The sequence below is a fragment of the Tiliqua scincoides genome, chromosome 9 (assembly GCF_035046505.1).
Source record: "Tiliqua scincoides isolate rTilSci1 chromosome 9, rTilSci1.hap2, whole genome shotgun sequence".
In the NCBI taxonomy this organism is placed as follows: Eukaryota; Metazoa; Chordata; class Lepidosauria; order Squamata; family Scincidae; genus Tiliqua; species Tiliqua scincoides.
In genome coordinates, this window is record NC_089829.1 from 8,390,691 (window position 1) to 8,402,198 (window position 11,508).

Sequence of the window (11,508 nt, forward strand, 5' to 3'; positions counted from 1 at the left end):
GAAGGAGGGCCATCCTAACCAGTGCTTTTGTTAGAAGGACACAGGGGGTTCCATGAAAGATTGCAGATGCCCCTTCAGCTGTCTGTGGATTTTTTTTTTTTTTTGGCTGGTCAGAATTTACAATAAATAAAAAATGCAACACCCATTTGGACCACACTGGCTTTCAGATGTCACTCTGTGTCTTCCTGCAGTAGATGGATGCCCTCCTATCAACTAACAGCTAAAATATGGCATTTTGGCTTTGAAATACCATTGGAAATGAGGGAGAGGCATAGTTCAAGAGGGATACAGCAAAAAAAATATGTTCCTGCCATTGAGTTTTGGGTTATAATTTCAGTTCCTCTCTATAAGCTTTGCCCTGAATATCCTTGCAGTTATCTTCCAATTTCCTTCTTTTACATTATAAGGGCCCAATCCTATTCAACTTTCCAGCCCCGGTGCACCTACAATGCAGCCCCAAGATAAGGGAACAAATGTCCCCATACTTCGAGGAGGCCTCTGTGCCTGCCTCCCCACTACAGGATGAAGTGCATGCCCCATTATCATAGCTGAACTGACACTGGAAAATTCCAGTGTCAATTGCTCAATTCCTCTTCATTATTTGACCCCAAATGTTCCTCCAGGGCTGGCCCAAGACCTTGTGGCACCTGAAGCAGTTTACCAAATACTGTCCCCCCCTTACCTGGTGATGTGCCAGCCTTTACTCCCCTAGCACTCAAGGCCACCACTGCTGCCTGACGAAAATGTCTCAATGACGGGCCAGCCCTAACTCCCTATGCATCACAAAATACAGATATCCCTTTCTTCTTTCATTCTTCTACATCTGGGGTTTCAAACATAAGACCTGCAGGCCAGATGTGGCCCCCAGAAGCTTTTTATCTAACCCCCATTATAACTGGGCTGTCCTAGCACTGCTCTTTCACTTCTGCTAAGGCTCTGGGAGGGAGACGTAGAAGGAGGTCTCCTCCAAAGGCAAGGAACACTGCAGGGTGAGGTGCAGACCATGAGATGAAAAAGAGAGGGAGATGCTGCTGAAGTGCTGGGAAAGAACTACTGAAAAGGTTGGCCCACATGATAATTGGCTCTCCCATATCTTGAAAATATGGCCAGGATCTGCACATTGTTCTCTTTTGTCATTTGCAACTAATAAGTTTTTAGGTGAGAAGCTAATAAGTTTCTAGGTGCTTATTTCTGGCCATCGTCTGCTTAATGACATTACTTCCTGTTTCATGGTGTTACTTCTGGGCCCTCAGCAGGCACCATGAAATGAAATGAATTTGGCCTTCTGTGTGAAATGAGTTTGACACCCCTCTTCTACATGGTGAGTTTCTCTTATGGGCTGGTTTCCAGCAGGTGGGGCTAGGAGAATGGACTAGATCCATTTGCTAAGGTCCCAAGATCAACCCAGGTCCTGCTCGATGAACATTTTCATTTTCCGTGGAAGACTCAAGAAGTTCCTATATGCATGAGACAGTTCTCAAAAGACACACTTGCTCTTACAATCACTGAAGGTCCTTGTTGCAGACTTTCGCTCCCTTCCACACCACACATACACACCTCCATGCGCAAGCCTTGCCTGCAGAAGGCTACAGACTCACTTCCCAACAACTTCAGGTAGGACAAGGAAGGATCACTCGCCGGAACCCTGAAGAGAAACTGCCAATCAGTGAAATCAATACTGAACTCTGGCTGCTTTTCTAAGGTTTGTCTTGCCTTGCCAAGCTGCCACGGCTCCCCAAGGCATCACGCAGTCGGCGCTACCAGGTTCTTCCTTGCTTCTCTTCTCCAGGCTAACCATGTCCCGTTCCTTCAACTGTTTCTCATAGCACTTGTTTTCCAGACCCCTGATCTATGCTCATATATTTGCAATCTAACTCACAAAGAGAGCAGCTTGATATTCCATAAACCAATCTAGCCCATACACATGAAAGAAGGTGATTCTCTCTCTCTCTCTCTCTCTCTCTCTCTCTCTCTCTCTCACACACACACACACACACACACACACACACACATAAATACGTACCTTCTGTGTGTGTGTGTGTGTGTGTGTGTGAGAGAGAGAGAGAGAGAGAGAGAGATTTAAAGTGTATTAATATCTGTCCTAAATCAGATATTATTTTGCATCTTGAGCTTGCAGCAGTCTGTTGGTTTCCTAGGGACTGCTAAACAATTACCAGGACTTACCTCACCCATTGTGAACCACTGGCTCACTCCTGGCACCAGTTTCCAGTTACATAAGAGAGATTTCCAGGTGCAATGCTGATGTACATTTTCAAGGGTGTGGATGCTCAGATGGTTGTGTTCCCTTGAGCCACCAGAAGTTATGACCTGGAACCACCCATTTGGGTCCACTTGCAAGGCACTGACTTCTACAGACATTTGAAATGGGAAGGGACATGAGAATAAAGTCCAGAGTTTTCAATTCACCAGCTGTGATAATTGACAATGGATCAGGCCTGTGCAAAGCTGGGATCTCGGGAGAAATTGGCCCACGGCAAGTCATCGCCTCTGTCCTGGGCTGCCCCAAAACCAAAATATTGCTCTCCAAAGCTGGACATAAGGAATGTTATGTAGGAGAAGAAGCCCAAAACAGAAGAGAGACGTTGTCCTTGAGGTACCCCATTGAGAATGGGATCATTACGTCATGGGATGACATGGAGAAGATTTGGAAGCACATTTATGACAAAGGGTTGGAATTGCGAGCATTTGAGAGGCCCGTGTTGATGACCGAAACACCTCGGAATCCAAAGGAGGATAGAGCCAAACTGGCTCAGGTAATGTTTGAACGTTTTAACGTCCCGGCCTTCTATCTCTCCGTCCAAGCTGTATTATCTCTCTATGCCTTGGCGCGGTACTCTGGGATCGTGGTGGACTGTGGCTTCGGGGTGAGCCATGCAGTGCCGGTATATGAGGGATATTGCTTGCCCCATGCAGTCACCAGATTGGATATCGGCGGCAGAGACATCACCAGCTACCTGAGGAATCTGCTTCTCGAAAGCAGGCAATACACCCGGAACTTTCCAGAAGGGTTCAATGTGGCTGAAGACATCAAAGTGAAGCTGTGCTTTGTGTCCCAGGGCTCCTCCCACCACGAACAGAGCAGAAGATATGACACACTGCCCAAAGAGTATGAACTTCCAGATGGCCACAGGATCAGAATTGCCGAACCTCTGTTCCAAGCCCCGGAGATCCTTTTCACCCCCAGCAACGTTGGCAAAACTAGCTTTGGCATTCACAGGATGACGTCCAACAGCATTAAAAAATGCGACCCCAGCATCCGCAATATGCTCTACGGCAATGTTCTCCTTGCCGGTGGCTCATCTCTCTTCCCAGGGTTAGACGAGAGACTCTTCAAGGGGCTGGAAAGTCAGGCACCCCAAGGGGTACCCATAAAGGTCATGGCACCTCCAGACCGGTGGTTCTCGGCTTGGATTGGGGCATCCGTCATCACTTCCCTGAGTACCTTCAAGCAAATGTGGGTCACCACTGCCGATTACAAAGAATTTGGGCCAAATATAGTACAGAGACGGTGCTTCTAACAAGAGTGAAAGCAGCCTGGCTACAGGTGCTTGGAGATGAGGCACCGACCTGTTTCGAATGGCTAAATAAAACACTTCGACCAGTTCTGGGGGTTTGTCATTCATTTGCTCAAGCACCTCCCACAAAGGACATGAGACAAGACCATTGGTTGGCATGAACTGGGCTACTTTATTGAGTACACTGGTCAACTGTCAGCAGGTGCTGACTATTAAACGCCTCCCTCTTTAGTGTGGACACCTTCCCAGAGGGAGACAGATGCAGCTGTTCACCTCCCATTTGGGCATTAACACTCTGGCTCACACCAACCTGTGGTTTCCCTCACCAACAGGAAAGGGGGTCAGGACAGCCAAATTGCTCCTTTCATCCCAAGTTGGCAAACCTTTAGGACTCTGCAAACCTAAATTGCAAAGTCCGTGACCGGGATGGACTTTGCAATTTAGGAGCAAGGGGTCAGAAGCCGGCATCCCCAAGCCAGACAGCCTCTTGAGATTGAGACAGGCATACTTAAGGTGCACACTAGGTTCCCACTCCAGTCTCCCACTATAACTGCCTGAAGCAACCAACCTGGCTAAGCCAGCATCCCACCTCACTAAACAGTCTGGATGAAGTGAAAAAATCTCTTTCCCATCTTGCCTCATGCAGGGTAGGGCTGAGCAAAGGGAGTCTTCTTCAGCCTAGAAAAGAGACGCCTGAGGGGGTACATGATTGAGACATACAAAATTATGCAGGGGATGGACAGAGTGGATAGGGAGATGCTCTTTACACTCTCACATAACACCAGAACCAGGGGACATCCACTAAAATTGAGTGTTGGGAGAGTTAGGACAGACAAGAGAAAATATTTCTTTACTCAGTGTGTGGTTGGTCTGTGGAACTCCTTGCCACAGGATGTGGTGATGGCATCTGGCCTGGATGCCTTTAAAAGGGGATTGGACAAGTTTCTTGAGGAAAAATCCATTACGGGGTACAAGCCATGATGTGCATGTGCAACCTCCTGATAAATGGGCTATGTCAGAATGCCAATGCAAGGGAGGGCACCAGGATGAGGTCTCTTGTTATCCGGTGTGCTCCCTGGGGCATTTGTTGGGCCGCTGTGAGATACAGGAAGCTGGACTAGATGGGCCTATGGCCTGATCCAGTGGGGCTGTTCTTATGTTCTTAACTACAATTCCCAGAATGCCTTGCAGGTCTCTTGTTATCTGGTGTGCTCCCTGGGGCATTTGGTGGGCCGCTGTGAGATACAGGATGCTGGACTAGATGGGCCTATGGCCTGATCCAGTGGGGCTGTTCTTATGTTCTTAACTACAATTCCCAGAATGCCTTGCAGGTCTCTTGTTATCTGGTGTGCTCCCTGGGGCATTTGGTGGGCCGCTGTGAGATACAGGAAGCTGGACTAGATGGGCCTATGGCCTGATCCAGTGGGGCTGTTCTTATGTTCTTATCATGGCAGTGTGGCTGTATTGTCTCAGGATTCCACCCACCCAGGGAGCTTGTCCTGGGAGGTCCTGCTCCATGCACCACTGGGTGGGTGGAATGGATGAAGGAAACAGTTGAAGGTGAAGGTTAAGTAATTTCCTGGTCTCCCATTTGGCGAATGCATTGAAAGATAAGCAAGAGTCCTCCAGGTTGCAGTCTGGCCGCCGTCCTGAACTAGAACCTCCTGGGTACAGATTTCCTGTACGCGATATTATAATTTGATGACCAGTTGGCCAGACTGTTTGATAATTACCTCAGGGTGCAATCCTAGCCAACTTTCCAGCACCTAGGTAAGGGCAATGCAGCCCCGAGGTAAGGGAACCCACATCCCCTTACCTTGAGGAGGCCTCTGTGACTGCCCCCCAACTGCAGGATGCAGCACATACCCCATTGGCACAGCTATGCCAGTGCTGGAAAGCTGGTTAGGACGGGGGCTTCAATTGCTCAGAACTTTCAGCTGATTAATAATTTGGCCTCTTAATGCATTTGATATTTTAAAAAGTTTGCATCCAACTCCAACTTTAGTATGGTTGCCCTTTTGGGATGTTGAAGGAAGAGGGAGACAACACATTACAGCTTATGTTTGGGGGTATTCAGTGCCTTCCTCTGAACCTGGAGGAAGCTCATAGCCATCATGACCAGGAGCCATCAATAGACTTGTCCCCTGTGTCATCTGGAGGAAGGCTTTCGGTTGACCCTGAGGATCCCTTGAGTCTCCAGGGCTCAATATGTACTGTGAAGATCTTTGAAGACCTCATTGGACCCGGTGTCCAAACACTGTTGGCTCTGGACAAGTGGGGTGTGCTCCATGTACAATAACAAAGGAAGCATGTCAGTTGGATCTCATGCCTCGGGCCCCCAAATATCTTATGCATGCTCTGCTATTATCAGTGGTTGCTTTAATACAGGTGTGCGTTGCTTAGTGATGTTCTGACCAATGACAGACTGCATATATGACAGTCTGTCATTGGCTTACTGTAAAGCTGTTGAAACTCTTTATCTTGGTGTTGGTGGTGTCCTTAAGAGCCCCAGCAGTTGCGTCCTGGGAGTTAGAGCCAGGGGGCCATGTGATACTGGGTGGTGAGGCTTCATGCAGCATCCCAGAGTGCTCGAAAAGCCTTCTGAGCCTCTGGAGGGCCCTTTAAACAATACTATTGTACTCTGATTTACCAGAAGGCCCAGATAAAAAACGAGGGGAGCCAGCTTTGGGGGAGGGGGGATTGTGGCCCTGGGTGTAACATCACCCAGGATCACCACTGAACCCTACAGGCCTCCTTCAGGTCACACAGGGTTTCCACTGGCTTCAGAATGGCCCACAGAAGCCTCCAGAAGCTACTCACGGTTTTCGGAGAACTACTTCCAGTTTGCTTCCGAAAACTGGAGGTAACTTCCAGATGCTTCTGCAGGCCATTCTGAGGCCTGTGGAGGCCCAATGGAGGCTTGGTGCAACCCAAAGGAGGCCTCTGGGCTCTCCTAATGACACTACCATCAAGGTAAATTTTTATACGTTTTGTGCATTATAACAGGGCTACTAGACCATAACCTTGTCATTAAGCGACATATACCTGTAATAGGTTCTACTCCTTTCACCCACCCCTCATTCCAGAAGACACTCTGGCATTTTCCTGCGGTATTTCTTTTTTATTCTTTCTTGACATCACAGGGGTTTTCTGATGTCACCTTTATGATGACAATGGAGAATGGAAGCTAATGCTCTGTATTCATAATTCACATCTTCCTAAGATTCAGTGCAAATTTCACTGAATTCTTTTTCAGCTGGGCAACTGGGAAAGTAAATTCCTTCTTCATATTCAGGTCCTGCTGCCCATGATCTTGGAGAAGGACAGATGATGTGGTCCCATGTAGCAGCTCTCCATCTGGAAGCAGAAACCGGTTTAGTGTCACCTCTCCGTTGTGGTTTTTAATCATCAGATGCTGCCTTCTTGGAGAAAGATATCTGGTTTTTAATCATCAGATGCTGGCTTCTTGGAGAAAGATATCTGTTCAGAAGCAAATGCAACATGATTGTATACAGTGCAGTGGTTCTCACACATTTAGTGCCGGGACCCACTTTTTAGAATGAGAATGTCAGGACCCACCGGAAGTGCTGTCATGACCGGAAGTGACATCATCAAGCAGGAATATTTTGAACAATCCTAGCCTGCAATCGCACCCACACTTATCCAGGAGTAATAAGGTTAAGTATCCACACTTATCCATTTCCTATCATTGTTAAAAGAATGCACATAGTAGCTTGTTAAAAGGACAGGTCTGTAACATTTCCCCAAATGCAGTCACATACCATGGCAGCACCAAATCTAATATATTAAAAATAAAATATTGAAATGAATCAGGACCCACCTGGAATTGGCTCGCGACCCGCCTGGTGGGTCCCCACCCACAGTTTGAGAAACACTGGTATACAGAAATGCTCACCAGAGAAAGAGGAATGTCTCCTTTTGTGACTCTCAGCAGTATAGAACACTGAAGGTCAAACATTCAGTTCTACACAGACAGAGGAAGTAAACAAACTGGTTCCTTGACACTTCCATATGAGAATGTCTCAGCCCAGAGTAGACCTCCCAGCTGTCATCATCGACAATGGCTCTGGGCTGTGTAAGGCTGGGCTGTCTGGAGAGCAGGAACCAAGATCCGTTGTAGCCACCGTGGTTGGCTATCCTAAGTCCCCAGCCATTATGTTTGGCCCTGTTCAGAGGCAGTATTATGTTGGCAAAGAAGCCCAAGAGAAGAGGGGAATCTTGTCTTTTAAGTATCCTGTGGAACATGGAATAGTAACATCTTGGGATGACATGGAGAAGATCTGGAGGCACATATATAGGCATGAGCTTCGAATGAAAACCCGGGAGAGACCAGTGATGTTGACAGAGGCCCCACTGAACCCAGCATCAAATAGAGAAAGAATGACCGAGATCATGTTTGAGCATTTCCGGGTACCTGCCTTGTTTGTGGGCTTGCAAGCAATGATGGCCCTCTACGCCTCAGCTCGAACCACAGGGTTAGTGTTAGATAGTGGAGATGGTGTTACTCTGACGGTCCCCATCTACAAGGGGCACTGTTTGCTTCACGGCATTTCAAGGATGAATTTTGCAGGCCGAGACATCACAAAATACCTGGCGACCCTTCTCTTGGAGAGCGGGCATACCTTTCTGAGCTCTGCCGAGAAGGAGATAGTGAAGAACATCAAGGAGAACTTGTGCTACGTATCTATGGATCCAAACCACAAGAAGGGCAAAGGGTCAGTCCATAAATATACTCTCCCTGATGGAAACTCTGTTGACATTGGTGACCAACTTTTCCGTGCTCCGGAGTCTCTTTTTAGCCCGGCGGTGGCGGGTAGCTCGGCGCCCGGCGTGCACCACTTGATCTCAGACAGCGTTTCCAAATGTGATGGGGGGATCCAGAAGAACATCTGGTGTAACGTGGTCATGGCGGGTGGCTCCACCCTTTTCAATGGTCTGAGTGACAGACTTCTAAAAGAACTCCAAGTGCTCGCTCCCAGCGGCACACCAGTCAAGATTTTGGCGCCGGAAGACAGGATGTATTCGGTCTGGATAGGGGCGTCCGTGCTCACCAGCTTGGCTTCATTTAAGAAGATGTGGGTGACCCGGCACGAGTACAAGGAAGTTGGTCCAACTGTACTGCAGAAGAAATGCTTCTGAGAAGACCAAAATGGCCAATGAGAAAAAGAAGATGAAGAGAAAAAAAAAAAGCAAATGTCAATCGGAACAGCTGGGGGAATGGCTAGTAAACCTTTTCACAAAGACTCCATGTGTTGCAATTTTCTAACGGGGTAAGAAAAGATCCCTTGTGTGTTGCATTTAAGAAAGGGCCCTTGTTTGGTGTATTTTTGATGACCCTGTACGTTGCTTTATATATGCTGGGGGGGGGGGGGTGTTAAAAATACCTCGAATAGCAAAATTGTTGTTTGCCAGACTTCTAAACCCTGGAGAGCCAACCACCTTAGCTCCAGTGCCCCACGGGCTTTGGCTCTTTGCCATTGGTCATAAATATTTGGGGAATATAAAATAGTCCTAAAATGCAGAAAGGGATTGTACTGAACTCCAGCCCCCCCCCCCCTTCCAGGCGTGGGGGAGGTATCTTTAAAGGGTGTTGTGTAAATAAGCAGCGCAAGCGTGACTCAGGTCCAGCAACCTGGAGGCAAGGAAAACGTTGCGCGGCTAAGGGGTTGTGGACATGGCTGATCTTTGCTGACTAGCTCAGAATGAAGGGTCAAGGCACAGTCTGAGACTAACTCGGGCCAGATAGGATCCTTTGTGCCACTTGGCAATGCTGAACTGACATTCAGCTGGGGCACAGTGATGGCAGAAAGCTCTTTCCTTCCTGCCTGTGGGCTTCACAGGGACATCTCATCGGCCCCTGTGGGGAATAGGATGCTAGACTGGGTGGACTTACGACCTGATCCAACAGGGTTATTTCATTAGCCGTGATATTTAACAACAAAACCTCTATGCACGTTGACAGTGTACCTCTGAGTGGCAGGTGCTACCTCCATGTCACTTGTGGGCCTCCTGGATGCATCTAGGTGGCCCCAGTGGGAAGCAGGATGCTGACCAAATGAATGTTTGGTCTGACCAAGAAAAACGATGCATCTGCTCTACTTAGCCCTGATCGTGAGAATGGAACCTCCATGTACAGAGGAAGTATATCTCTGAATATTAATGGCTGAGGAAGGCAAACAACAGGGAAGGATGGCTGCCTACATGGTTTGCTGGTGGGCTTCTCAGAAGTGTGGTTGGCCATTGCTGGAGAGAGGATGCTGGACTGGCTCGGCCTTCAGCTTGATCACCTATCTTCTGATGCTGAGGGAAGATATGCACCAGGGTCAGTGAATTTCTCTCACTCTCCAGAAAGATAACTGAAATGGCCTTAAGAACATAAGAAGAGCCCTGCAGGATCAGGTCAAAGGTCAATCTAGTCCAGCTTCCTGTATCTCACAGTGGCCCACCAGGTGCCTCTGGGAGCACACAAGACAACAAGAGACCTGCATCCTGGTGCCAGTCCTTTGCACCTGGCCTTCTCAGGTAGCCTACTTCTAAAACCAGGAGTTTGCACATACTCATCATAGTTTGTAACCTAGGATGGACTTTTCTTCTAGCTGACAGGGGTGTCCAAAGTTTTTGGCAGGAGGGCCACATCAGCTCTCTGACACTGTGTCGGGGGGGGGGGGATTAATTTACATTTAAAATTTGCATAAGTTTACACAAATGAATATATTAAAGATGAAATTATATGAATGAATGAAAGTCTTGCAATAGCTCAAGGCCTATAAAAGGCCTTGCACAAAGCAAGGCTGGCCTTTCCTTTGCTGCCTCTGCTGCATCACAGACATGAAACAGCAAGCAGTGGAGGGAGCCCTCATCCCACAGCTCACGCGAGAGGTCAAACAGTCGCCCTCACACTGAGAGCAGTTGCGTTGGGCCAGTGCGGGCTCCAACAAGTCTCTGGAGGGCCAGAGTCTCATTGGAGACTGGGGGCTCCCTGAGGGCCGCATTGAGAAGCCTCGAGGGCCACATGTGGCCCCAGGGCTGGGGTTTGGGCACCCCTGTTCTAGCACAATCTTCCCGATCCTCTTTTTAAGGCATCTAGGCCAGATGCCATCACCACATCCTGTGGCAAGGAGTCCCACAGACTAATTACATGCTGGGAAAAAGAAATATTTTCTTAAGAAATTTTTTTATATATATTTTAATACATACATAGATACATATTTATTAAGTGTATTTTCAAATAAAGGTAGCAAAATCTGGAAGTGGGGAAGGGCATTTGGGGGCTGGGTGGGTAGCATAACCTCTTGATGCCCCCTTCAGTCTACCCTGCCTGCAAACCCTCAGAATAATCAGGATGCACATTGGGAAAGTCAAAGTGTGGTAACTCCCTCCCACTGCCCCGTGCCAAGCCATCCACACACATTTACAGGGCTGTTCTGAAATCCGATTCGGCTGCTGGCGGGCTTTGTTCTCTTTCGGCGCGCTACGTTTTAGCAGCCTGCTGGAGACATGTAAACAAATGAGGTACAAGTGTAGCCAGTTTAAATATTTTACAGCTCGCTGACTTCCATATGAGAGGGGATTTACAGGAGCAAAAGGGGTGCAGCTCCTGCTCCGATAATCGAATGCAGAGGCAAATTTAAAACATACCACTTTGGAACTTGGACGAAACTGAATAGCTCAGTGTTGGAGTCTATCCCCATTTGGGGCAAGGAGATCCCAGAAAAGGTTCTTGGACCTTGATTTTCCCTGCAAAACAACACAAAAGTAGATCCCCTTGCTTTGATTCTTCAATTTTTATTTTATTTTCACAGTATTCCCAACTAGGGATGTTGAACTTCAGCCTGGTGGCAAATAAAAGCTTCCTTTTTCCCCGTGACATCAAAGACTGCCAACCAAATAACAAATTTTCAGTTGATTAATCAGCTGCCTTTTAATGAACTAAATATAGTACTCCGCTGTA

The 11,508-nt window shown here is 47.8% G+C and overlaps 2 protein-coding genes across 2 annotated transcripts; both read left to right on the top strand.

Annotated features, from left to right (window-relative positions):
- Positions 1-2,654: 2,654 nt before the first annotated feature.
- On the top strand, positions 2,655-3,539 carry LOC136659984 (actin-related protein T2-like). Its single transcript, XM_066636909.1, has one exon. It carries the CDS (start codon positions 2,655-2,657, stop codon positions 3,537-3,539), a length of 885 nt encoding a protein of 294 aa, XP_066493006.1.
- Positions 3,540-7,574: 4,035 nt separating this feature from the next.
- Positions 7,575-8,696, top strand: LOC136659911 (actin-like). The gene has a single exon (XM_066636772.1). The coding sequence runs from the start codon at positions 7,575-7,577 to the stop codon at positions 8,694-8,696; it is 1,122 nt and encodes a 373-aa protein (XP_066492869.1).
- Positions 8,697-11,508: the final 2,812 nt, after the last annotated feature.

Bases quoted from the DNA above. Each gene is read 5' to 3' on its own strand.
- LOC136659984 (XM_066636909.1), top strand. From the start codon at position 2,655: ATGGAGAAGATTTGGAAGCACATTTATGACAAAGGGTTGGAATTGCGA.
- LOC136659911 (XM_066636772.1), top strand. From the start codon at position 7,575: ATGTCTCAGCCCAGAGTAGACCTCCCAGCTGTCATCATCGACAATGGC.